Source organism: Cornus florida, unplaced genomic scaffold, assembly GCF_030987335.1.
Source record: "Cornus florida cultivar Cherokee Brave unplaced genomic scaffold, ASM3098733v1 CherokeeBrave_3.0.0_Hap2_Chr02, whole genome shotgun sequence".
NCBI classification, from domain to species: domain Eukaryota; kingdom Viridiplantae; phylum Streptophyta; class Magnoliopsida; order Cornales; family Cornaceae; genus Cornus; species Cornus florida.
In genome coordinates this window covers 4812241-4840191 of record NW_026775572.1, presented here as the reverse complement: position 1 = coordinate 4840191, position 27951 = coordinate 4812241, and the positions used below count along the sequence as shown (strand labels likewise).

The following is a 27951-nucleotide window of genomic DNA, read 5'->3' as shown; positions in this document are numbered from 1 at the left end:
CATTTTGTGTGCCTATTTATTTTTTGACTAAGTGTTTAATTGTTTTAATTTAATAGAATTGTTTATTTAATTGACTTATTTGAATTAACTGTCTTAATTTAATTATTTGTCTATTTTATATGCTTAGGTGGATATTTAATTATTGAATTGTTTTACTTATCGTAAGTCAGGGTTTATTTTTATGATTCACATTAGCCACCGTAAACTTATGTTGCTTTATGGGCTGACTGGGATTGGAATTGGGGCTTAGTCTTTAAGTATACATGAACTAGGGTTATTGTTATAAGCCTATAAATATACATATTACGGTAGTTTAGGGTTTTAGAAAACATAAGCACAATTCCTGTATCAAAGCTACAGAGAGATATAGAGTGAGGTTTTGAGAGAACAGAGCACGTTTGGTGTGGGATTCGACTGAGGCTTCAAGGTCGGACCTAGGAGAAGGGAAGAGCAGAAGTAAAAGGAGGATAGACAGTAGTTCAGTGTTGCCGGAACAGTGGACACGACGCCGAGATTTCAAAACTAAAATCACAGGCAAGTTCTTTTCTTCCTCCTTCCCTCTAGCTTGTGTTCTGTGCACCTAGATAGTCTCTAGGATTTAATTAATCATTAATTGAGTGTTACATATATATTAGATGTTATATTGATGATATATATGTGTTGAAATCTGTTAAATTATAGTTCGTGCATGTCTGATTTTAGTTGTATTCTTAAAGCATGCTTAGTCTGTAGAACTTGTAGTTTTTTTGTATTTATTTTCAACTGCTATAAACACACCATGGGGATTATACTGGACACAGTTAAGACCTTTAGGAACAGTTTAAAACCAAATAGACAGGTTGGGAGCGACCGGAGACGAAGCAGAAGGTCGCAGAAGTTGCAGAGATTGAAGACGGCTCTCAGAGGAGGTAAGAGTCAGCTCCATAGAAGTGGGAGCCGGCTCCCACACATGTAGAGCCTGCTCCAAGGTCCTTGGAGCCAGCTCTAGGCTGATTAGAGCCTACTCCCAAAGTCTTGGAGCAGGCTCTCTCTTAAATTTGCTTCCTGATGTTGTTTTTGATGCACTGTTTTGAATTGTGCGAGGATTAAACTATTCTAATGGTTCTGGGATTTCACAGAGGGACTAGGAAGTTGGTTTTGGGTGTCATTATGATCTTAAATTGATTTAGGATGACCTCTAAATGAATGGGATAAACAGTAAAGAATTAACGAATCCTCTATGCTGTTACCGGATGGAAGATAGACTAATTGCTTAATTAAATTTCAGCAAGTTAATGGGATTTAATATGTTATAAAACTGATTTTAAATGCATGATAGGGTCATGTATTTATCAGTTTTAACCTATGCATGTTTTGGACTTTGGTTGCTAAGCTACTATTCATAATTCTGCAGTTTACTTATTTTTTTCTAAACCAAATTATACTTTGGATTTAATTGCTGTAATATCACACACTATTTTGCAATTATCGGGACTTTGGATTTGGACTGGATAATGGTTTTGGAATTTAATTGTTGGAATATTAAATCTTTTTCTGCAATTAGCTAGATTGTGGTTTGGATTTAAATTGCTAGAATATTAATCATCTTTCTACAATTATTTGGATAATGGTTTGGATTGTAAATTACTTAACTATTATTTATGTGTGTAATTTACATAGATATGGAAGATTGTATGCACCGGTATAGGACGGTGGCATATTAGGGATGGTTTAGCTCAAAACGCTAACCTAACCTACCGGATTAAAGGAATGGATTGTAAAATATTGAATCCTATTTGTGTTTGAGTCAGATCAACTGACTAATTGAGTGACTTCCTGGATTAGTTGGTTGTAGTTAAGTTATATCAGCTGAATAAGTTGAATGACTAACTGGACTGTGTTTTGTATGTCACCTCAATGAATAATTGAATGACACACTCTGGAATTGGACGAACTTTAGATATATGATTATGGTGCCACGAGATAAGCTTGAGTCTCAGGCTCGTTGGTTAGGGTGCGTATATGCAGTGGATGCGTAGCTGGATATAGTAGGTTGAGGTGTACCCTGTTAGGTCTAGGTACTCATGCCCACATTTGGGTGCGTTTTCGCATGTTGCCTTCTATTCAGGTTGAGACCCCTATTATAGTCCAGTGAATGTCCTTTAGTGTGGATATATCTATATGTACGGACTAAATAGATATTGTGAGGTATCTAGGGTGTATCTGCGTATCAGGTCACTGTATAGATTGTAGTTAGATTAGAACTTGTTCGTAAGCCTAACCCACTCCTTTATTCTTTTCATGTATAGGACGGTTCCAGCCTTAGAGTTTGATCATGCTGGTTGAGGATAGATTCTCATTCATCGGATTACGTAGGACTTCTCTTTATGATTTAGCTTAGTTTTTTTTTTTTTTTAGTTCAGTTAACATTTTTATTTAGGGGTCCACTAGATGGACTCCCAAGATGTACTCATGGAGGTTTGGATTTGGAGTTTGATTATTCAGTATTAATTGGAGGACTTTATATTCATAACTCTTTCTGCTTATTTATTTAAATCTTTTTATTCTGTGTTCACTTTAAAATACTTTAATTGTTTGATATTTCCTTCGGGTTTAGGCCTGGGCCTGATCAACCCGTGTCTCGGATCCGAGGGGTATCACAGTGAGAGAACATTATATTTTGAGCAGAAGAATTTTGAAAGTTGTGCAACAAAGTCAAGTCCAATTAATAAAAGTCGACTTAAACTTATGGTCACATGTTAGTGTAAGCTTTTGTATGGATATTTATTTTTAATATCAAATGGTACTGTCTTTATGTCTACATGCATAAATGAAGTTATGTCGTTGATGAATGTGTGGAAGACATCTGATACTAAAGAGGTGACACGGATTTACATGGACAAAATTTTATAGCGCGATTGCAATGGTGTGCGCGACCCAAGTAAAAGGCACGAGACACTCCAATAGAAATGATAGGCACTGGTGGAGTGCGACTTAATATTGTGATGAGTGAGTGGTGCGAGAGTTTGAGGGTGATCCAAGCGGCCGCTATTCCATTGCATAGGTGCTTTTTGGATTGTGTAGCTGGGCATAAAGCACGAAGCATGAGGATACGAACTTATAAATTTGTGGTAACCAGCACTAGCCATTCAAGTATTGAATAATTATTCATAGCATACAAGAATAGTAACATATAAAGAAGATAAAGTATTGATTGTACCAGATATGTATGGGCCATCAACACACATATATGTGTGAATGTATATGTATACATGGGTAAGTGATTTGTCATGAGATAATGCTGTAAAATTCAATCTTATCTTTTCTCACTAAGCTTTTGAGATGAAAAGAAATGTTTAGCTCATGGGTGCAATTTTTTATGGTCAAGAATCCTATCTTTACTCTCTAATTTTTGTAATTATTTAATCTTTGCATGCGATAGCTAGCTGCAGGTAGGACAGAGGGTCAATCTAGAGTAGACATGTGGTCAATCTAGAAGACTCGAGAAGCTTCATTTAGTAATGACTCAAATTTTCAAAAAGGTTTCGTTACGCGTGAGTTGTGAGGTCGAGAAGCATAGGTGCATCGAGGACCTAACGAATCGAGCATGAGCTGATGCTAGAAAGTGCATGCTTGTGTGACAGCTGTCTCATACCAGGAATAAAATTATTTTCTGAACAAGCTAGTAATAATTTTTTGAAAGTCACATACATGAGGAGGTATTTAGCCGTATAAGTTAGTATGATAGTGCCCCTCAAAGACTCGCGTCAACGAGAAACACTGCAGCTGACTTTGAGCAGATAAGTAAGTTGATAAAAAATTCATTTTGAGTGATTAGCTACAAGGTTGACTTTGTGTAATTTCGAGGGTATGTAACACATATACGTTTTGATAATTCAAAGTGAAATATCGAGAGTTGGAAAGTGCCCTTCTCGACAAAAAATTAAATATATTATTCCCCTCTAGCAAGGTCAGTTGTTGGTTTTAACAATGTGAGCAGTGAAAAGTCATAGAAATTGAAAGAACCATTCAATAAAGTAATAATAATAATAATAAAATATATATATCTCGCTCACATAAGGCTATGAACAGTGTTATATATACGGATGGAGGTAGCTAGCAAGTCAGTACGAAAAGTAGCTATAGCTTATAGTATGAATAGTTGTGTAGGTAGCAGTAAGCAGTAATAGGTGCCAATACAAGATTTTTTATTTTTTATTTTTTATTTTATTTTTTATTTTTTTTATTTTTTTTTCTTTCAGAAAATCTGTTGAAATCAAAATCGAAGGATCTGTTGATGGAAAACAATTTGTAAGAAATCAACGAGTGACACCAAACATTGATGGGTCATCGAAAAGGTTGGGTAACCCAGCATCGAAGGGGGCAGCTACACGATTAGGATCACCGACTAAGCCGGTGGTCTGAAATCGACAAACTTTGTAGACGAGAATGGATGCGTGAAATCGGCAGGTTGTTGCCGAAGCATGGGTTGGTTGGTCTACCAGGCTATCATTAAGTGCGCAAAATCAATGGGCTTCATTGACACAAAATCGAGCGTGGTCGTTGACAGTTGCATTAAATCAACAAAAGGGGCATCGACAAGGTCTAGTACCTCAAAAAATTGAAGGGTTAAACATCGACATGATACCAGTTGGTTGCGACGGCGATCGACGAGCTCATCAACGATAGGCTGACGGCGATGGCGATCAGTGAAACTTGTATTCGTCCAGCCCCGTCCTTGTGTTCAGTTATCCAACAGGCGTGGGCGAAATTGACGAGCCTGGTCGTCGATTAAACGGGTGTAACGAAAGCGATGGGCTTCGGACAAAATCAACGATTTTGCATCAAATCGAGTAATGGTGTGTGGGAATCGACGGGACAAGTTGCATAAATCAATGGGACGAGTTGCATGAAGTCGCGGTATGAAATCGATATGAAGCTGCGGTATGAAATCGATATAAAGTCGCGGTGAAATCGATATGAAGTCTTGGTATAAAATCGAGCTACCAAGTTAGATGTGTGGTAGGTGTGTGGCTATCTCAATGTGTCGATAAATAAATATTCTATTTATTTGTAGTTAGGATTGTTCTATATGAATATCTCAAGGGGAGAGGTAGTGGGAAGGAGTTGTTCTTCGATGTTCAATTTAACGAGAGAATAGAGGTGAAGGTTGAAGCTCGAAAGTTTATTGCTTTGAGCGTTCCGTCGACACTTCAGGTCATTGATAAGGTGGTAGCAAAAAGCAAAGGCCTCATCATCGATGGTAACCCGAGCGAGTTGTTCGGTAGATTCTGGACTCGGAGCTGGTCAAGTCGAGTTAAGGTATTGGGTGCGACCTCTTATCGGATACCCAACCCAGAAATGACAAACCTCACTCGTGAATGATGGATGCCCCTCACGGGAGTCGAATGTTGCGAGATGTAATTATATTATGAGAGAGTGCGAGCTAGGTCGAGAATATTAGATGGCTTATCGATAGACTTGCCCCTTACTACTAGAGTGCAACTAGCAAGGAAATAAACAATTCCCTCCAACTGTTAGGCAAGAGGCAGCAACACAAGAATGAACTGGGTCTGCATATCACCAAATTGTAAATCCTAGAAGTTGAATGAAATTGACCGGCCGCGTGGGAAAAACTGGGTGTATGAAATCAACTGGCGGCATCGTGAAGAAGTTTCCATAGAACTCTTGTCAATGGCTTAATCAATTACTTCCAGTTTGCACGATGTAGCCCAAAATCGATGAGTCATTGCGGAGATCTACGGGTGGAGTCGTGAATCCAAACAGGTTCCGCGGCGGGCTCTTCGACAAGAATGGTCGAATGTAATCAACAAGCCCTATCGTGGACAGTTTGCAAAAAATCGACGGGGGCCGGCAAAAAAAAAAAAAAACTGCATGAACTCGACTGTGTGGAATCGATGGGTTTCATGATGTTGAAATCGAAAAAAGGCTGCATGAAATTGACGAGGATGGTAGTTTGAAATCGAAGGGCTTTGTCGACAAGGCTTGGGGCACAAAATCGACGGCTGCCGCTGGAGATCGACAAGCCTTGTGGATAAAAACGATTGTTTGAAATCGATAGGATTGAGGTTATTGACACGGTCTAAAATCGACGGGCTATGTCGATGTGGTTGAAATTGGCAATCTTTTAAGAAATCCACAACCCACTCTAAAAAAAAGGAGACCCTTGACAAGTAATCGATGGCGTTGGCAAGGAGGGAGGGAGACTGGCTCATCAACGGGTTTGACATGTCAATGTATACATATGTGGTCGATGTATACATATCAAGTAGTGTGTTTATTGTACATGCGACAGAACATATTCATACATCTTCTTAATAATACGTGAATGTCAAGATTTACTGATAGCTCAATATTAAAATTTGGTAGGGAGTTATATGGAGCTCTAAAAAAAAAAACGTGTGAGTTGATACGACCTTGATTGAATATACCTAACTAGGAAGCCAGTTGTAAAAGCAACTTGGTAACGGCTACGCGTATAAGTGTGTCAGGTGGGTAGCGGTCGAGAAAAACACTACGTTATATATAACACTAGATTGGTATGATTTTATATGGGGAGATGTTTAATCCTTTGAAAAAGATATAAACTCCGTAGACATAAAAAATATGTGACAGTTTTTATGGCGTGTGAAGGTTACGCACCATATAATGGAGTGCACAAATCTTATAGCAAATCTCGTGTTTGCGTGATGCAGTCCCCTAGGTGAAATAAGTATACTATACAATAAAGTTTTGGGACTCAAGGTTGGTAAAAGATTTTTGCCAAAAAATCTTATTGAGCATGCCATACGACATGTAATTTATTGCGAGAAGTTATCATTATTTTGTCGGAGATGCAGATATATGTGTGTGTGTGTGTGTATGCGTGTGAAAAAAAAGAAAAAAAGATCTGGAGCCAAATATATAATACCATCTGTGTCGGCCAAATAAATTTTTGAAGATTGTGTAGCAGGCCAACTCATGGCAGTGTGTAGAGTTGGACCTATTGTCTAAATGAATGTAGGCTAAAATAGTGAAACGAAAAAAACGTTTGACATGGATATGAAAGGCAAATTGACCCCACTCCTGTGAATTATTGCATCTCGCATATCTTTCGAAGATAAATTCGGAGACTATCGAGAAAGTAGACTTGATAAATAGGTAGAGGGAAACTATCGAGAAAAGAGATAATGCTTCTTTGATGGGATCATTAAATATATATATATATATCTTAGGCATAAAGCAACAGATCTTTTGCCAAATTGTATGCTAAAGGTCACTTTTACTATCATTATCACAATGCTTCATTTATGGAAATAAAAGGACCAGATGCGAGGTAAATACAAATGTCATGTATATATATATCTACATATGTATAACACTGTATAAGCTTGTAATAAGGTGTATGTAGTCTTTATAACAGTGGGTGATATTGCTTGCAGTTGTATAATCAACAATAGGGAGATGTCATAGAACATGAATTCTCTTAAATTTTCATGGAGCGCTGGTCAAAATAATCTAGGATACTTTAACCAGTCTTTGAATTAACCTGATCGTAGGTCATAAAAAGAAGAAGGTATATATATATATTTGTGTATATATTATATATATGCGCAAGATATGAAGAACAGAAGATCATCGCAAGTGATTAACAAGCAGGTGTAATAATTAAAGCAGCTGACAGTACGAAAATGTAAAGAAATGAAGAGGATTAAAGTATAGAACGAGCTCAGCAAAATAAGGTAGTAAACCTCAAGCTTTGGAGGTGTATTGTAGAAGGATGGTCGCCTGAGTCCATCGACTTTGTGTTGATATCCCCAGTGGAGTCTCCAAATTGTGGGGGTTCATTTTCGTAACATAATAAAATACATATAAATGGTGATATCACACATAAATTTGAGTGATCCAAACAACATAATAGAATCCGAGGTGGACTGAGAGAGGTGGAAACACAGGTAAACTGAAGAGAGAGGGTGAAGATGGTAGTGTATTAGTACACCATTGACTCCCTCGGTGAAGATGTATGGAGAAAAACCATGAAAGGTTATTTCTTCCTCCTTTTTTGCTCTGCCTTCCACTTGGCCTTGGATCACCTCTTTATATAGGCCAAGTGAGAGGTTGGGTGATGTCATATGACATCACATGTGAGGCCCATTAACATTATAAAATAATGTTAATTAAGATAGGTGTAAAATGTATGGGAGTCAAAATGGTATCTCTCTCTCTATAAGTTAGGTCGAGGGTCGACTCGACGAGCCCTGAACTTCATCCACCAAACCAAGAACCTCCTCGGATCCCAAGTAATCCTGAGTCCTGCTCCTAACTCAGGTCTTCAAGTCTTCGATTTTATATTCGAGGTATACTGACGTGGTAAGTGTTACGTAACTTAAACCGTTTGACCATTTAACTTGTGGGCCATTGTTTCTGATGTGGCATCGCTTGTTGACCATTTGACCAAAATTTGTGGGTCATTTTTGATGACGTGGCATAGTCTATTGACCGTTTGACCAAGAAATGTGGGCCATATGAAGTGAGATGTATTCAACACCTACAACCTTTAATGGAGCTCACTGTTGGTTCGTCTCTGAAGCTCACTGGTTTTGTGTCTTCAATGGAGCTCCTCAGTTTTGGGTCTTTAATGGAGTTGCTCCTGTTTTGTCTCTGACAGTGACATTCTGGCCTCGTCGGTGACTAGAATTTTGCTGGCCCGTGGTTCAGTTTGAGATGGAAACGTAGTGGTGGTAGGAGGTTGAGTGGTGGTGGTGATTTGAAGGTAAGGTGGGCGGTGGTAATTTTTGGGGGTGGTTTGGTGGAAGTAGTGGTGGGAGGAGGGGCCGTGGTTGGGGCAGTAAGAGGAGGAAGAGAAGGAATGGATAGAGGAGGGAGAAAATAGGATTGGTGGAAGAGAAAAAAAAAGGTGTCATAATTAATAATATAATAATAAGGTAATTGAGTAAATTCATCTAAAAATCTGCAAATATGTCAAAAGGGAGATCTTTGCAAAAAAAAAAAAAAAAAAAGATCTTTGCAATTAGATCAAACCTCAAGAAAGATCATATAATTTGCCCTTAAAAAATAGATTTCCACGCAGTAACATTCTTTTGGAGGGAGAGGGCAACACAAAAGATTTTTACAATAAGCTTTAAAATCTTGCATGGGCACCTCAGAACTAAACAGAAGCCCAGTCAATATTTATTGTTCCAGTAATGCCCCAAACTATTTTGGGCATTTGGGCCAAGGCCCAACAAGAAGTTCAGTGGGCCTGATACAATTGAAACCATAAGAGCGGCATAAACGAGTCCACTTTATTCCAACCTTGCCCTTCTTTTTAGCCTCTTTTTCCGAGCCCTCATCTCCATTCATAGTTTTTCCTCTTTATTCGATTTCTTGCTTTTGGACCCGTCGCCTCAGAATCCCTCTCTCTCTCTCTCTCTCTCTCTCTCTCTCTCTCTCTAAAATATCTGTTAGCTACGATCAGATCGATCTATAGACAACCAACAGAGCCAAAGTTGTACAGTCACCCATGACGCTTGGCTCAGGAGGATCGAGTGTCGTGGGTGAGTCTTCGAGCAACAAGTTGGTTTTCTTCAATTTTGTTCTTTGATCCTATGTTTTATATTATTTCTTTACAAATTCTGCTAATGGGTTTGTCAGATTCATTATTTTTCTTTCTGCTCTGCATAGAATTGTTGTTTTTATGTGTGATCGATGTAATTGACTTACGGATGGTAAGTGTTTTATGGGCATTTTTACAATTATTTCATTGTCTGATGGGATTAGATGGGTTCTTTCTAAAGAATTATGATATATTTATCGTGGATTCTTGTTTAATTATCAATTATAGGGCAATCTGTTTCCGGGTCAATCGTTTGTCGCTGTTCTTGTTTTCAGTTGCTTCTTTATTTTTATTTTATCTTATTTTGGGTATCATAAAACTTTAGGGTCTGCTTGGTTCAAAAAAGTTTTATTGGAACAATTTTTGGTTCTATGAGAACTGAAAGTCCGAAAAGTGTACACAAATCTGTTTGGTTGACATTTTATTGGAATTGTTTTCTGAAAACACTGATAAAAAATGGTCTGTAAAGGTCTGTTTTCAGAGAACTATAGTTGAAACAAAATTTTGTTTTCAGAGAAGTATAAAAGACAGTTTCTCTGAAAACAAAATTATGTTTTCGGAGTTATTGAGAATCATTTTCCGAGTGACAAACCAAGCAGACTTTTAATTTTTTTGAGATACCCTGTACTTGTCTCAATTTTATTGTTCGTGGCAATTATCTTTAACTTGGTGTAGAGTAAGGGTTAGGCATGTATAAATTGGTTAGCTTGAAATGAACGATTCATGATTTCAGCTCTTAAAGCCTAACACATGTTGTTTGTACTGTCTTGCACAACCTTGCTAGTGTGAGTTAACTCTATTGTTGTTTGTATTGCTATGCTGCAATCTTGCTAGTGTGAGTTACTCCATGTCTATTGTCTGCCACTTTTTCTTCTTGTCCAATCTTTGGGTACACTTTTTTTTAGGTTGTACTGCATATATTTTCTGCTGAAACTTGCCATCCTTCACAAGAGGTATTGAACTTGGGGTTTGGGAGGCTTTTGTTTTGTTTTTTTGTTTTGTTTTTTGTTATTTTGTTATTTTTATTTTACGTTTATTTTTATTTTTATTTTTATTTTTTTATATATGCCTAGTTACTGCGTGATTTGGGAAGATTATCAAGATCCTATTGAGTGAATTTGCTTATCCAAGAATTTATCATATTAAATTTAGACCGCTTGGTTTTATAGGCACTTAGATTTAGAGATGAAAGATAAATGGATTTGTAATAAGGGCTCCAAGGAAATAGGGGTGTGGCTGATAACAGCTTTATCACTGGTTCAGTGCTGTTTCTTATAACACTTAAAAATGCAATATATTGATTTCCCGTGTACTTAAAACCTTTATTATTAGATGGAGGATTATTTTAGAATGAGTGGTTTATGGTGCAACATCGATTGTTTTAGAATGAGTGGTTTATGATGCAACATCTTGTGTTTGTTGGTGTCGTTGAGTTGCCCAACTTGCCCTTATGCTTGTTAAAATTATTGTCTGAATTGGCGTATGTCTTATGCTTGTTATTACATTTGTACTTTTTTCAGTTTTTATTTTTCAAAATTAAGTTTCTGTTCTATGTCATTTTGTATATCCTGTGCTAATGTGCATGGATACGGAGATGGTGTAATTCTCAGTGCCGAAAAACTACCGAGTATACATCTGAAGTCCATCAAACAGTCAAAAGCTTAAAACAACAAAATGCTGGAAAGCTTTTATTGAGATTAAACGTGTGTGTGATCCCTGAAGATAGGTTCTTAAGGTGGAATTAGGCTTGCGTAAAGAATTCCAACTTTGAGGTAAACGAATAAAGGTAAGTATCAGATGGTAACTGCAGTGGGATGTAGTACAGGTGCATTATTTGGCAAAAAGCCTCAAATCTGACTATTAGTGGGCATTGGAGTGCCTTTTTTGCTGCCATGCTAATGTAGGAAGCCGGTGAAGAGGTTCTTGCTGCCCATTTACTGAAGAAAGCATGATGTACTGGATGCGTGGTTCAAAGATGCGGACTTGGGCACAGACACAATGTAATGGACAAAAGATCGATTGGGGTGTATTGTAATTGAATTGGTTGTCGCGGTCAAACTCACACATAATGTCCAAAACACCTTGATACACAAATTTTTACTACAGAATCCAATAAATATGTTATTTTAATGAATTCTATCGATTTTTGTTCATTTTTTTAAAAGATTAATTTAATAAAAGTAATGGCCTATACATGAAATTTGAGTCACTATCTATATTAAAAGCTTAGTAATTTATACTTCTACTTGAATAATGTGTTTTTAATTATGTGTATATTTATATATTTAAATAGAAATTCACTGGCTGGTTGAAAGATTGGAATGGTTTGATCCAAAATTTAAGCTGAGATCGTATTTCTTTTTTGGGGTTTGATACAAAAATTTAGGATTAAATCAATTTAGAGGTGAGAGTTAAAGAAAGAGAGAATGAGAAAAAAAAAAAATGAAAGGATTGAGTCTGCCAGCTTAAAAAGGCTCACTTGGCGGCTACAATGTTGTCTTGGGAGGTTGAGTCCCTCCGAGTCTTGGCTGAGTCGCCATGAGTTGCTCCAAGTCTCAGTGGAGTCCCTTGTGATTTTTGTTCACAATGATTTGACTCTAGCTGAGTCTTTTTTGACTTAGACGAGTTGTCCCTTTGTGGCCGATATTTCGAACCAAAGGCTAAACATAGAACCCTATAATATTCCTGGGCTGGTTAGTGAAAGGAGATGCTGTTGTGTAGTGGTTATCAAATCAAATCAGCAACTGTAAAATTATGAGAGTGAGGAGGTTTAGAAGATGTTACAAAAGGGTTATGAGGATCCAGCAACCAACAAACAATTAATTATAATATAACAAATATAAAATTTTTCTAAAATAAATAACAAATAAACGGAGTGTTCTTTTATTCGAAACGCCTCAGACAACAGTTGTGACAATGCAGTTCAATCAGTTTCCAAACTTATTAGTATTGTAGAGTATCCATTTCAAAATTTCAAATCATAATTTTCCTTTTTTTTCTTCTTCTTAATGGGAGAGTGATCAATGACTGCATTGCAGTTTGGAAGCCTTTGTTATGTTGAAGGCACTTTGTTGGACTTTTTCTATCAAAAGATTGGAAGATTTGGGCTTCTCAAGTCTTTTAGTTTCTTGCAGTCCCTCGAAATTTCAGACTGCTCGAGGAACTTGAACGTGGAGAAAAGGGTATTGGGGATGGCACTGTCAGCTATGGAATGGATGACGGAGATGACATTTACATGCGGTCTTGGACAGGCACCATTATTGGTCCTCATAACGTAAGTGTTCTTTCGTGTCTTTGTAACTCCATTTCATATTTGCTTTGGAACTGTCGCATTTCTAATCAGTGCTTTATTTAATGTGCTAATGTCCTGTATTTTTGTGATTTCCATTTACCATTTTCTTGAAACTAGAAACTTTACATTTTGAATCACTAAATTTTCGTTCTGGTTTTAATCTTTTGTCTTCGAGGCTCTTCCCCCCTCCTCTTCATTTATCATGGCAAAAGTTCAATAAGGGAATCACACTTGCCTGATTACATCAGAGAAATATTTCTTTTTCAAAAATATGATAATTGGCGGAAATTCAATTAATTTGGTGTGGTTGACTGGGTTATGTACGATGTGGAGCCATACTTCTTAAGCTTGTGCCTCTTTTTTTTGTTGCAACTGCATTGCTTTTCAAGAGTGCTTGTGAAGGTTGAAAACTGCCTCTAACATGGAACTTCTTTAGGCAAGTAGTTAGCTGATTTCATAGAATACATTTAACTTAAAATGTTAATCATGCAGGCTCACATGTTTTTTAATTTGGCTTTGCACCTGTTTTGGTCAGTTCTCTATAACATTTTTAAAGAACTTTGTAAACAGAAAGCAATGTTCGGGAACTACAAAAGTTGGTTCTTCAAATTCATGCCTTTTTGCCTTAGTTTTCAGAGAACATTTTTCAAAAAACTGTCATCTAAATGAATGATTGAACTCTTTTCTGTTTTCCTAGTTCATTGAGAACAACATAAAAACCCAAGCAAGCCCTTAGCATCTCTCTGAGTCTTTTTTTGTTTGACTTGGTGCTGTCAATTGGGATTGAGAAGCATTAAGGCTCCGTTTGTTTCGACATAAAATATTTTTCTCGGAAAAGATTTTTCTTTTTCAGGTAAAATGTTTTCTTTATTTTTGCTTTTTCGGTGTGAGGCAAAGGTGTAGGTCGAGATTGAGGTCAAGTCCATCGTGCAGTACATGTAAAATAACTTACTGAAAATTTATGGGTAAGTTATTTTTGTTAGGTTTTGATATATTTTTTATTCGTAAACATTTTACGACAACCAAACACCAGAAAATAAAAAAATATTTTCTGAAATATATTTTACATCCAAACAAACGGAGCCTAAGAGTAATACTTTTTCCAAATCCAAAGGAAAATTTTGTTCATTCTAAGATGTGCTATGAGCCGACAACTGTAGGTTCAACTGAAAGATGTTATATCGAATGTGAATCCGACTATTTACTGGTATTCATATCTTAATAGTGCAATAACATATTTTTTTTTGGCTTCAGTCTGTACATGAAGGACGCATTTATCAGTTGAAGTTATTCTGTGACAAAGATTACCCTGAGAAGCCACCGAGTGTTCGTTTCCATTCGCGGGTTAACATGACTTGCGTGAACCATGAAACCGGAGTGGTACGAATATAATCATTTAAAATTTTAAATTGTTTTCGTGGCACAGTTGTTGCTTAGTTGTATTGTCTATGCTTTCAGACTTTCAAAGGATGAAAAATGATGGGGCCTTCTGTTTCAATTTGTATTGTTGTTGTGCTATATTTTTCTTCTGTTCCCTGGAAAGGGAATCAAGTGACCGAGATTATCAGTCCTGCTGTTCCCAGCGTCATGCCATCACTGTCCTAGCAGTACGATAATGTTATATTCCAGTTCATATTATGTACTTGTTAATAATAATTATAATGGTATTTGAAGTATTGTACTAGTAGTAGTTGTTGCTATCATTGGTATTAATATTATTGCAACTATGTGAGTCATTGGCAAAAAAGTTTTATTGGAACTATTGTTTTTTGTTTCTTCCTGTTGTTTCTATGTTTTGTCTGTATCTGTCTGTCCCAGTAACCTCCATTATTTTAATACTCATGTTGTAAAATTCCGTTGACCTATGACACTTGTTATTATTTGTCCCTGCAGACCAGAATTGGTTCAAATGTTGGTTTTTCATTTCCAATTCAATGCAAGTTGTGTTCCAAAAACAAGAAATTATTTTTATTTATTTAATGGAGCAGCCTTTTTTTCTAATGGGATATAGATGAAATTTTACCCAGTAGGAGAACATAAATATTAAAACTGGGGATAAAGGGATCACAAAATTTTGTTATTCATTATTCATTATCACGACGATGGAGATGATTGGTGGTAGGAAGTCTAGCCCCCCCCTTTTTTTTTTTGTTGTTTTATTGTTATATTATATGAAAAAAATGACAGGTATCATGTCAACCAATTGGTTCAGGTGGAGCCGAAGAAGTTTGGAATTCTAGCAAATTGGCAGCGTGAATACACCATGGAAGATATACTGACACAGCTGAAAAAGGAGATGGCAGCCCCACATAATCGCAAGCTGGTCCAGCCTCCTGAAGGTACCTATTTCTAGTCGATGGATTATATAAGATTGAATGGACCATATTGCATATCTCCATATGCAGTATATAGTTTGTAATTCAGCATTGAACGGTCAATCCTGTTGAAGTTGTACAGGGTAATGCCTCAACAATATTTCTCCTATTTCCTCTTCATGGCCTATCTTTGTTCTGCTGTCTTATTTTGTTGAACTGTGTTGCTGGGATGCTGTTTGATTAATGGAATTTCTTGTGTGTCAAATATTGAATATAAACATTTTACATAATGTTTTTTGGTCCTTGTTTCTCTTCTTTGGCTAGTTTCTTACTTCCCAAGTTGAAAGAAGTTGGGGCCATTGTGATCTATGAATAAAAATGCATTAGAGCGATGGGGAGAGAGATAAGATGATTGAGGTTGACACATTGCTGTGTGGTTCTTGTGTTTTTTAAATGGTTGTGATGGCAACTTAACAAGGTTATTAATCAATGTAATTTTCAGGTGATTGAAAATGTCAGAAAGTGGTGTATTTGGTGTGTTTAACCTTTTTAACCTGACATTATTTACACAGCCTCCAAACTGTCTTTCAGTTGGAGATTGCCATATGCTTTAGAGCAAGTTATGGCGTTGTACTATTTTTGTAAAAGATGTACGACCCACAGGGGTGGATGGGAAAAAAGAAGAAGAGAGGGGGATTAGGCATGAACATGAAGAAACTAAGAAAACAATAGGAATAAAAGGGAAGCAGAACAATGGGGTTGCAAAAAGAGTGATCATATTTACATGAAACTGTTTTGATAGCTTAACCCGATGGTGGTTTTGATTTGTTATCGGAATATAAAACAGGAGCAAGATGGATGTTGTACACCAGTTACCATGGATATGAGAATATGAATTTTTTACCCTAAACAAGCTTCAGACATTGAACCATTTTTTCAAGTTGAAATAATGTTTGTCAGTTTGAATGTTTTATTGTGTTTATAGGTGCATTGCAGTAAGTTAAAAGTTCAATTGTTTCACCTCGTCTTAACAATCAATCCTATTTTTATTTAAGTTACCTGAATTTGTGATATTTTTCTATAAGGTCGGATGTGTGTGCGTGTAGAATCAGCAACAGCTCATACTGGATTTATATGGATATGAATGCATGGTGTTGTTGAAAGGGGGTTATGAATCCACTGAATATGAATATGATATATATGGTAGTGGTGGACCAGCAAGTTGCGTCAGATGTTGGTTGGTTCTGAAACATAAAATCAGCAACAGCTCAAGCTCGTGCATATTTATCTGATATTGAGTGATGTTGCATTGCATCTATCTATTCTGATTCCTCACGTCTTCGCCACTACCCACCAAAAACTTAAAATGCAGCCCATTCATTCATCAATTCAAATTATATAAGCTTTTAGCTTATAGCTTATAGCTTAGCACACGGTTTCCACGTTGGATGCCAGTCAATGTGCTGCTACAAAAATGAGTGTGCGCTAATTTGTGTTAGGGGGTCAGAAAAAGAAGAATGAAATACGGTGACCCATAATCCTAACTCAAAAAATTAGATTAATTTTGTCTTATCCAATTCATCTAAGAAATTTTAATACTTAAAGTAGATAAGATCAATTTTGTCTTATCCAATCCATTTAAGGATTAGAAATTCTTCAAAACAAAACCTTTACTATATAAATTATGAAAATGACTCACAAGCCAAAATAAGTACAAAAACTTGCTAAAAAAAAAAACCCTTTCATAAATTATATATATATCGCAAAAAACTTATCTCATATATATATATATATATTGCCAAAAAAATAAAATAAAATAAAAAATTAATTAAAATTAAGACTGAGACACCAAAGCATTAAGTTAAATACAGGGGTATTTCCGTCCTTAAACCAGAAACCGTGGGCAACTCAAATCTCCCAGCCCAGTCTCCACCTCTTGCAGGATTGCCGCCGCTTATAAGTTAAAACCCGACCGCCTGCAATACTTTCCCCATGTCTTCCTCTCTAAGATATATATATATATATTTAACGAAACCCTAATTCTTTTATTCTTTTTCATTCGGCAAAGGCGATCTCTCACATCTCTCCATCTTCTATCTCTCTCTCCAGATCTGGTTTCATGTTTACAGAGGACTCAACACCATCGATCGCGAGGTCGATCGAAGTACGCTCAGTTTGGTCGAACAATCTCGATTTCGAGTTTGGATTGATCCGAAAGATGATCGATCGGTACCCCTTCGTCTCCATGGACACCGAGTTCCCCGGTGTCGTCGTCCGTCCCTCCTCCAGAATCGAATACTTCCGGCACCGGAACCCTACCGCCCATTACTTCATACTCAAAGCGAACGTTGATCTGTTGAATCTAATTCAGGTCGGTCTCACTCTGACCGACGCAGATGGTAATCTCCCCGATCTCGGGACTGACAATCGTTATATTTGGGAATTCAACTTCAGAGACTTCGATGTCTCTAGTGACTTTCACGATTCCGACTCGATCGAGTTACTGAGGCAACAGGGGATCGATTTCGACAAGAACCGAGAGTTAGGGATCGATGCAGTGAAATTTGCCGAATTGATGATGTCGTCGGGGCTCGTGTGCAATGAATCGGTGACTTGGGTGACGTTTCACAGTGCGTACGATTTCGGGTATCTCGTGAAGGCACTGACTGGGAGGTCTTTGCCGGATGAGTTACCGGAGTTTCTGAGCCTGCTCAATGTGTTCTTTGGGTCAAGGTTTTATGATGTGAAACATCTAATGAGGTATTGTGAGAGCCTCTTTGGTGGGCTGGACAAGATTGCTAGGACTCTTGATGTAGACCGGGCGGTTGGGAAGTGCCATCAGGCCGGTTCAGATAGCTTATTGACATGGCTTGCGTTTAAGAAAATAATAGAGGTTTACTTCTACAAAGATGTCCCTGAGAAGTACGCCGGCGTCTTGTATGGTTTAGAGGTTCTTTTGAATTTCCATGACATGTAGTTTTTTATTCCAGTAAAATTGTACAATCTTTTAACTTAATATCAATATTAGTTCATATTCTATTTAATTGAATTTCTTAGTTATGCTCTCTTCTGAATTAAGACCCAATTATTGCTGCTCAAATCATATTTGTGATTGCAAAACTGGCCTTGGGTTCATTACTTGGTATTTGATTTTTGAAGGTTGCCTTAAAATACCAAGTAATGCCAACTATTGGGTGTGTTAGAGAATAGGGATGATACTGTAGGAAAATTTTATGTTACACAATGCCAACTATAATTTCTGTTAAAAAAAATTATGTAGTTATGAGATGGAGATGTTAAGATAGAGGAGTGGCTAAAAACAACATTCATAGAGGACTACAAATGAATAAAGAGATTGGTTCGAGTTCATTTATTAAGCAAATGAGCCAAGGTAGTGCCTTTTAACAATGGAGAGTGAGAAAAATCAATGGATTGACTCATTATGTGCTTGTGATCATGTTCATAAATCTTTATATTCAGTTTTCTTCTTTAATGATTTTTTCTCAAGGTCGAACAAACTCTTTGCGCACAAAATCGACTAAATTAGTCGTTGTTTGGACTCAGTTGTTTTAGTTACTACTTTGCGCTTTAGTGAATCTATGAATATGGACACGGATATAGGATACATATATTTCATTATATGAACACAGTATAGTGATCTGCTGTTTTAGTTATGACAAATTCTTAGGAACATGATGTGGATATGGAGAGGATACGACGAGATATATCTAATAATACATAAGGATAAAATAATAATTGTTCTTCATGCTAAAAATATTATGAGCAAGATTAGCACTTCCTTACAAAGTGTGTTATGGCACTTCCTTACAAAGTGTGTTACCTGAACGTATTAGACCTGTCATATATATATATATATACTGTGCACTTTTTGGAATGGTTAGATCCTTTTATTCATCTATATGTTAGCCAAAACAAAAGTGTTTTCATAACATATTAATACAGAATCTCTGAAGCCTGGCTTTGCTATTTAATAAGTCAGCATTGTTATCAATCAAAATCTGGTGCTTGACATTTCAAATCCTTGAAAATTCATAAATTTCCAAAAGTTGGATGAAAGAAAGTAAATCAATGGTTTCAGATGAAAGAAAACAAATCAATGGTCTTGTGATGTATGAGATATTGGATTATTTTAATTACTTTGCCTATGTTTTGGCATTGTGTAAATAATATATATATATATATATATATATATATAAAATACAAAATATTTTCCTTTTCTTCTTAGAATTAATGGAAAATTTAAGACCTATGTTTTTTTCTTCTTTTATTGAATGTGCTTATTCTTTGTTTGTGTTCAATATTCTTCTTCGAAGGGTTCGAATGTTTGTGGGAGTTCACTAAAGTAGAGGTATTTTCTTCTTCTTCTTCTTCTTCTTCTTGTGAACAAGGCAAAATAGGATTGTTTCTGGGCTTTTATATGAAACGATATTATATCAGGAAGAAAATGAATATATATATTCTGGAATTTTAGAAATTAAAACATAGTTCCTACAGTTAAATTGCCTTTTCAGGTTAGCAGCAGGTGGATTGCTTCATTAGATGGATGGTTAAATTTTGCATCCACAATACAAGTTTGGTCTTGGAACAGGTTTGGCACTTAACTTTATTATATCAGTATCTTTATTATTATTATTATTTTTCCTCCCTAATATTATTGTACTTTTGTTTTTATGGAGCAGATCAACAAGAATAGTTTGTTAACAAGATAGAATTCACTCCGAGGGAGAAGGGGATACTTGCAGGGTGAACACTTTGCTTATGGGTGAAACGTGAAGTGACCATGCGTTCTCCATACTATGGCTATGTGCCCTTTCAGGTATGACTAATTCCCTGCACACATATGTCAAGCCTTGAGCCATGCAACGGTAGGTCAGGGAAACCCCATGAGACTTGTCCCAATGGGAGGGGAGTCAAATATAAAATGTCTGCTTTCAAAAAGTGTATCTCTTTGTCCAATTGTTCTACCTCTTGGGGGATGTTGCCAAGTGCCAAACCCCATTGTTCTCTCGCATTATAAAACATATGGTAGGTTGTAGCCAACCTCATTGTTCATGGATCACATTTCCTTTATGTAAATTGTATGGTGGGCAATAAATAATTGATCAAATTTTGCTGAAGCTCTGCTAAACTAATGACAGATGTTTACTTCGGAAGATGGGTTTAATCCATAACGCCAGTTCACCAACTGTGCTTGGCTGGGGCTAACTACAATAGGGTTTGGTCAGGAGGGCCTGTGAGGGAAAGGGACTTTGGAGGCCAGGGGGTAAAGCTGGGTCCAATCCCTGAAGGGATGCTTGGACTGATTGGTCAAAACAGTGATTGGAGTGGAGTGGATAAGGACTATAAAGAAAAAAGGGAAGGTGGGTTTTGCAGAACCAGTCCTGCAGTGGGTCATGCTGAGGAGGGAGGTGTGCCTTAAAAAGCAACTATATTGAATGGGCTGAACTTGGGGAGTCAAGTGAAACCAAAAAGGGACTATAACAAAGGCAGCGCCAATAGACGGGATTATGTGGAGAAGCAGTTTAAATCATGACATTCTAGGTGTTGCTCACAGAGTTTGAAAGATGTACATTGTGGAAGCAGAGGAAGCTAGTATGCTGAGGTACATTACAGAACCTAGAGCTGCATAGATTTTTTTGACCAAAATATTTGATGTGTTAATAGCTAGAATAGAAACTAATTTAATTTTTTTTAATTTGGAATACATCAGAATATAGAAAAATATTATTAAGTAGGTGTTTAGTTAGATTTGGAGTTTAACGAGAACCAATCTACCTACAGAAGTCTAATCCAGTAATATTTACTAGATAAACTAAAATTGAAGTTGAACTGGAAAAACTCAAATTGGTTCTACAATAGTGGAATTGTTGTTTAATAATGGTACTATTTTTGCTTTGGTCTGATGGTAAGCATTTAGCCTGTCAAACATGAGAAAATGATTCTATTGTAAAGGTAATATCTTATTTTGGATAAGAACAATGTTATAAAGTCGAGTCGGATTCTATATTATTTTTCTTTAGACAATGTATAGACTAGTTTCCATCCTGCCCATCTTTCTCATCATTCTATGGAATGATGGTTATATCATCTTCTTTTTCTTTAGCTTATTTTTCAGGTGCAATGTAAGAGTCTTTACTCTTGTAGAAAAGCAATTTCTATTTGTTTACACTTTTAGTTGAATATGGATTTACCCCCACTATCTTTTTGTGTGAAAATATTCTATTATATCTTTTTTTTTTTTGGGTCGTGGTCCCGTGGATGGTATGGTAGAAGGCTCTTACAGTATGCCATAGTCCAGCACCTCGCACATGCAGTCTACACATACACATGCACCATGTGATCATCTGGAAAAATTATATCGCGTTTCTCTCACAACTACTAGTCTTTGTATGGTAGCATGTAAATTTGTTAAAACATAATTTGATTAACCTTTACTGTTTGTGATGGCTGGATATATTCTCACTTCTATGTTGATCGGTGTGTCTGCCTGGGGTTATTGAGACTTTGCTTTTTATTCCAGTTTACCCTTTTTTTCCTCCTTCAGAGGTTTTTCTGTCCTTTTTTAAGCTAGGGCTGTTTGTTTCCTCTTTATTTATTTTTGTTTGGAGGAGTCTCTGTTTAGTTGTAGTGGTGGGGTTGCTTGTGTTGTTATTCTTCGGGGGATACTATCTCATGTTTTGTTGTAACTTTGAAAAGTTTTAGTTTCAATGAAATCAATCTTACTTACCAAAAAAAAAATGGTTGCTGACATATATGATATTATTTTTTCATTTGTCCATTTTATGCTCAGCACTCCTAACCGGGCGTTTGATTTGGCCGATCAAGCAAGTCAGCTGGGAATAAATTACATCTATTATTATTTACTGCTTTTCTGGAGTTGTATGAATTGTCAGGTCAATGAGAGCTTGAGGCTGCTTCCTGTAAGTTGCAAGTGATAACTGTGATATGGTGGCATCCGTTGCATAAAGTAGCAGCAACGATATCAATTTATTGAAAAAGATCGAAGAGTAAGTGCCACATGTCTCTCTGTATGTAACATGGTGTAAGATTTTCTTTTTTGCTTTCTCAATATTACTATCACCTTATTTATTTGCAGTGACAGTTTTGAGAATAATAATAAACAATGACAATTTTATTGATATAATAATAAATAAATAAACTAGGATGTCATGGAGTCTAATTTACTGGCATAGCACTAAAATCACCACTTTTCTTCTTTTTACCCTATGTATATATATATATATTCTGTGAATAGGATATGGTGTCCCCCTGTATTGGTTAGTTGAACATAACCCCAAATCTCGGTGTGCCATCCTTGGTTTTTCAATTGCCTAGAATTTCATTTCAGCAACTCTAAGAAATGAACTTCAAAAATTGAAAATCGGTACAAACACACACACACAGAGCACCAGCGGACCCATAATTGTCAACTGTTACATGGTCCCTTCATTTAAGTATAATGTAGACTAGAGTGGTATTGGTCCAAAAACCACATGCTGTGTGCCTAGGATCATGTTCATCTACCGGCATTGTGGGTCCACAGTAGGATGGTGACACCATGGTCAGCCTGATCCATGAATTGTAACCCTAGGATTGACTTAAATATGAAGCCATGTCTGGTTATTTGAAGATAAATTTGTACCCAGAGATGTGATATTGGAGTTATAGAACATACCAAACATCCCATTAAATATAAGAATACAAAGTGAGGCATTGCCGCATTGGCAATTTGGCATACTCACTATTTGACTTCCTGAGTTCTTTTTCTTGCCTAGTCAGGTATTTGAAATCAGACCAATCCATGAGACTGAAGCACAATAAATATTAAATACGAGTCTATGATCTCTTTCTATCTCTACACACACACAGTCTTTATCTTTTACTTGGAATGCATATGTATGCACGTGAGCAGAAAGTTCCATCTTTAATGCTGTCACATGATTGTCAATTTCATTTGCTTTCTTTTTTGTTTTCGTTTTCTTTTTGTTTTTTTCATTTGCCATCTTCCCCTTCCCTTTAGTTAGTCGATCTAGTTAATGTAAACCAATCCATTGTCAGGAGCAATTACTCTTTCAGGCGACCTAGAGACCTGTCTAGCTAGTTATAATTCAAATTACTGTAGTTTGATTAATAGACAGTGACTGCTGATAAAGAAATAATAATTTGTACAAGACTTTTTGCAAAATATTAATACTATGTACTGCTTTGTAGGAATTTCCCATAGGGAAGTTGTCACACACACGCATACATCATTATCATCATTGCCTTTATCTTACATGGATGGAGTCGGTCTTATGAATTCTCTTTTTCCATTCTTTTCTATTACATATCATGTATCTTAGATTTAATTTTTAAAATCATTTTTAATTACTTCCTCCATTGTAAATTTTGGCCAGCCTCTCTGTCATTTACCTTCTAGGCATACTACACTTCTTCTTCTAACCGGTGTATTATCGTGCCTGCAATGAACATGATCGTACCACCTAAGTCTACTTTCTCTAGTTTTATTCATAGGTGCTATACCTAATGTTTCCCTCACACATTTATTATAAATCTCTTCTTGTCTAGTTAGTCCTATCATCCAACGTAGCATTCTCATTTCACCCTAAAATCTTTAAACCCTAAAACCAAAAAAATAAAAAATAAAAAATAAAAAAAAAGGGAAGGAACCCAAGTTTTATTTTATTTTACTATATTTTTAGGCAATGCATAGAAATTATAAATGAACATACATGGAGCCAAAATTCAAAGGTAAATTGAGTTCAAATTTGTTCCATGAGGATGTATCACTGTATCAGCCTGTGAACGTTGGAAACACTTTAAAAGGAAACTCAATACTTTTGAAAAATGTAACAGTCTAGTCAGTAAACATTCAATGGGCTCAACTGATATTCTGAATAGCATTTACTTCCCCGCCCATTTTTCTTGATGCTTATTTCCCCAGCATATCATAACTAATTTCTTATTTACTCTTATATTTGTCGTTCCTCAGTTATTCATGCTTGGTTATTTGATAATATACAAATTGATTTTATAATCTTAGTTTGTACTACGATGTCACATGACGTTTTCCTTTAATATTGTGTTATGATATTGTTTTGGGCAACATATATACTAAAAAGACTATAGATTCATCAAGTTTGAACTAAATTTCCTTTAATTTTAATTTCATGATGTCGTTTTCGGTGCTTCCAGAGAAAACATGAGTTGCATCTGTATACGATATCTAAAACCTTGAAGCATAACAAAAATTGAAGTATCATGAAGAAGCCATTATGATAGAATATTAATAATTTATGAAGTAGTTATGGAAACTATGTTTAATAGTTTGTATGATGATTCTAGTTTACATAAAAACTCTAAGAGTAAGCACGTGCTTTATGCATGATTATATATATGTTTTACATGCTCTGTTATTGTTGATTCTGATTATAGCTTTAGTTTACTGGATTGTTGAAACACTGTTGGTAGGTTTTTTGTCATTGTTCATTGGGGTCCATAGAAGTCACTATTACATTGGTAATGAGAAGTTATTATCAGGGTTAGGACAATTTCCCACTTGCAATGTGGGACTGCTCAATGCCTACGGACGTTTGGCTTGAGAAAATCGGAGAGAATGGATGATAAGAATAAATAAATTATGTTCTAAGGAGCATGAGCATCTTCTGAAATGCTGTGATGATGTCACGTGAGACATGAATGACATGTGCCCGCATATTTAGAAATGTTCTGAAATTTGAATATATTTTTTCGTGGTTGGATCCCGTAAGTAAACCTGTAGGACACAAAATAGTTATTTTTTAATTATTAGTTTTCTTGAAAAAATGAGATTCCTATGCGTTAATTAGAATAATAATATAAAGTTCCAGAAAATAAAAACGACACTCATCTAAGTCTAAGTTCTAAATTAGTGATTTTATTCATGATAATGTAAATAAAATGATAAAAAAAAATTATTTATTTTTGACACATCCATATTGTAGTTGTGTTTTAATTTTTTATAAGATTTGTTTTATTGTTTTTTCTTTTGTTGTTATACCCGTTTTTCATATTTGTGCCTCTTAACTTACGTTTTGTTTGTTTTAAAAAAATGAGAAGGTATAACTTGACTCTGAATAATGGATTTGTCATCATTCCTCGTGGGAAAGAACTTAGGAGGACAAGATAAAAATTTTTGTGGTTACCCTTACAGATTTTTGTTACCTTTATTTCTTAAAAAAGGTGAAATTCCTTTGTTCTCTTTATCCTCTTATGTAATTTTTGTTGTCATAGAGTTGTTAACACTATTACATATATTTTAAATATATTTACATTTACCCAGATGTAATGGGGTGAAAAATAGATTATTAGGTAGTAATTTTTTATTTTGAAGGACTAGCACCATCTTTTCTTTTCTTTGTTCTCTTTAGTTATTCAAACAAGTAAAACTCTTGTCATTTCTTTTCATAAAACCAACCTATACAATAGCAAAGGGTAAGGGATGCATTTAAAAGCCTCACTGTTGTGCACCTGTAAAAGGATCCGATTTGGATCGGATCACCAATAAGGCCATTCCTTGATCCATTTCGATAACTAAATGGATATTTTGTTAATGAATTTATATTTGATTTGTTATTAAACGGATCTATTCAATAATAGTGTTTTTTATTTATTTATTGGTGTATGTGTTTAACAGAAGCTAGTGTCAAAAGAGAATGGTAAACAATGATTAGAATAAAAATGATAGAAAGCCAAAGATAAATAAAAAATGGAAGAAAAAGAAAAAGAAAAAGAAAATTAAATCTTTTACTCTTTGTTAAAGAATAAACATTTTTCGGAGTAAGTAAAAATAGTTAGTGGGAAGAAGAGAGAACGATGATAAGAATATTTTGATAATATATAAATATTATATGTCATAACATTAGATTATAAATGTTTAACGTATTATATAATATATTATGTTGGATCCTGAAAGGCAAACCCCATCTCTCAGACTTCTCAAACACCCCCTCCAGTCAGACCATAGAAGTACAGAGAACAATAAATTCGTGCTCAACCAACCACCCTTAATCGGATTATAATTTATATTCAATTTATTTAATTAACTGATTATTAAATTTTGATCTAATTATTTAACTAATGAATTATTGAATTTGAATAGTAAACGGATAGGTCTACTGATATCTATCCATTTTGTATAAGAAAATACTAATATTCAGGCCCAAATGTGCCCAAGTAGTTGTAAATATCAATTGTGAGGAGGAATGACTTTTTAAAAGAATCTATAGAATTTTGGGAACAATTACAAATAGTAGAAATGTGGGGGGGAAAACGCAAAAAATGCTAAATATTCAAATTTTGTTGAAATCACATTAGGTTGAATTGTTTATTACTGCAACCTGAGAACTTAAAAGAAGGAACTGAATTAAAAAATAAATAAAACTCTTCTTTAACAATAAATACTACTACTATATATATATATTGAATGGCCTCTACTCTACTGAACAGCATTTATTTCTATAGCTTGAAATAAATTGACATATGAGAAAGATATCTCACCAGTCCCCTTATTCTTGATCCTACTTCCATCCCTCACCATTCCTTTCAAAAGCTACTACTCTTCAACCTCTCCGACTCTCCATTAATGCCAAAATAAGAACTCACTCTCGCTATCAAAACACAAAAAACAAAAAATACTACTGCCTAGTAACATCAAACTCTTTTCTCTTTCAAGCCCTCTAGAAATCAAGAAGAATGAAGCTCCCTTTTCCCTTCAAGAACACAGAAACAATTACCTCCTCATGGCCATGGCCATCCTGTGGAAGCCCCAAAACCCTCTCATTTCGAGGGGGCAACGACGAGTTGATGACTGTAAACGAAGTGGCAGCAGCGGAAACAGTAGTAGTAGAAGACAGCGGAGGAGGGGAGTCGATAGAGACGGTGATTCGCGGGTTGTGGTCAGAGAGGCTGTTCTTCGAGCCGGTGGAGACGAGTTCAATACTAGAAGTGGTGAAGAGTACGGATGAGTTTCCATACAAGGAGACTACTGAGATAATGGCCATGGATTCCGATGACCCTTATGTGGACTTCAAGAGGTCAATGGAGGAGATGGTGGAGGCTCACGGGTTGAAGGATTGGGAGTGTCTTGAAGAGCTTTTGAGCTGGTATTTGAGGGTGAATGGGAAGAGCAATCATGACTATATTGTGGTTGCGTTCGTTGATTTGTTGCTCGGTCTTGCTTTTGCTGCTGCTTCTGCTTCTGAGGCTACTCTTACTTATGATGATCGTTCTACTTCTACTTGTACTACTTCTCCTTTCTCTTTTTCTTCTTCTACTAGTCCTTGTTTATCTTCATTAGTAGAAGCAGAGGATGAGATTGAAAAAACAGTTGACAATGCTTCATCATCATCATCATCATCATCTTCTTCAGATGTTTGATTTGATTCATTACTAATAGAATTATGTATATCAGTTTGTAGTTTGAAAAAAAAAAATTATATAGTGAAACTTCCACATTAATTAGCCTCTGTGTGTTTGTGTGTGTGTGTGTTGTTTGAGCATTAAGTGTGGAAAAAATTGCAGGTGTTTGTTCATGTGTTTGAAGAAATTAAATATGTAATTAAGGACATGTGGGAGTTAGTTTACTTGTTTTACCCATTGGGAAAAGGGTTGTGGTAATTGGCGTATTACTTACTAGTAGAAAATGACATTACTATCCTCGAAAGTGGAGTGAGAGAGTAGTTTGAGAG

General features: G+C 35.9%; 3 protein-coding genes across 6 annotated transcripts; all 3 read left to right on the top strand.

Annotated features, from left to right (window-relative positions):
- The first annotated feature begins 9350 nt into the window (after positions 1-9350).
- On the top strand, positions 9351-15467 carry LOC132293240 (ubiquitin-conjugating enzyme E2 variant 1D). 3 transcript variants are annotated; one of them, XM_059790620.1, is made up of 4 exons: positions 9351-9536; positions 12730-12869; positions 14142-14267; positions 15100-15467. In XM_059790620.1, the coding sequence occupies exons 1-4, from the start codon at positions 9503-9505 to the stop codon at positions 15238-15240; spliced, it is 441 nt and encodes a 146-aa protein (XP_059646603.1). In that variant the 5' UTR covers positions 9351-9502; the 3' UTR covers positions 15241-15467. The 3 variants fall into 3 exon arrangements, with proteins under 3 accessions (XP_059646603.1, XP_059646605.1, XP_059646604.1); XM_059790622.1 differs by having other exon boundaries at positions 12634-12869; XM_059790621.1 differs by having other exon boundaries at positions 9351-9555.
- A 1452-nt stretch (positions 15468-16919) lies between these two features.
- On the top strand, positions 16920-18246 carry LOC132293239 (probable CCR4-associated factor 1 homolog 11). The gene has a single exon (XM_059790619.1). The coding sequence runs from the start codon at positions 17322-17324 to the stop codon at positions 18177-18179; it is 858 nt and encodes a 285-aa protein (XP_059646602.1). The 5' UTR covers positions 16920-17321; the 3' UTR covers positions 18180-18246.
- A 1469-nt stretch (positions 18247-19715) lies between these two features.
- Positions 19716-27724, top strand: LOC132293238 (transcription repressor OFP15-like). 2 transcript variants are annotated; one of them, XM_059790618.1, is made up of 4 exons: positions 19716-19811; positions 19903-20039; positions 20362-20825; positions 22014-27724. In XM_059790618.1, exon 4 carries the CDS (start codon positions 26957-26959, stop codon positions 27638-27640), a length of 684 nt encoding a protein of 227 aa, XP_059646601.1. In that variant the 5' UTR covers positions 19716-19811; positions 19903-20039; positions 20362-20825; positions 22014-26956; the 3' UTR covers positions 27641-27724. The 2 variants fall into 2 exon arrangements, with proteins under 2 accessions (XP_059646601.1, XP_059646600.1); XM_059790617.1 differs by having other exon boundaries at positions 20362-27724.
- Positions 27725-27951: the final 227 nt, after the last annotated feature.

What these genes read in the sequence shown, in the direction of transcription:
- LOC132293239 (XM_059790619.1), top strand. Translation starts at nt 17,322, where the DNA reads ATGTTTACAGAGGACTCAACACCATCGATCGCGAGGTCGATCGAAGTA.
- LOC132293238 (XM_059790618.1), top strand. Translation starts at nt 26,957, where the DNA reads ATGAAGCTCCCTTTTCCCTTCAAGAACACAGAAACAATTACCTCCTCA.
- LOC132293240 (XM_059790620.1), top strand. Translation starts at nt 9,503, where the DNA reads ATGACGCTTGGCTCAGGAGGATCGAGTGTCGTGG. An exon ending in AGGAGGATCGAGTGTCGTGG is followed by an intron (nt 9,537 to 12,729) that starts GTGAGTCTTCGA and finishes AGTTTCTTGCAG; the next exon opens with TCCCTCGAAATTTCAGACTG. An exon ending in CCATTATTGGTCCTCATAAC is followed by an intron (nt 12,870 to 14,141) that starts GTAAGTGTTCTT and finishes TTTTGGCTTCAG; the next exon opens with TCTGTACATGAAGGACGCAT.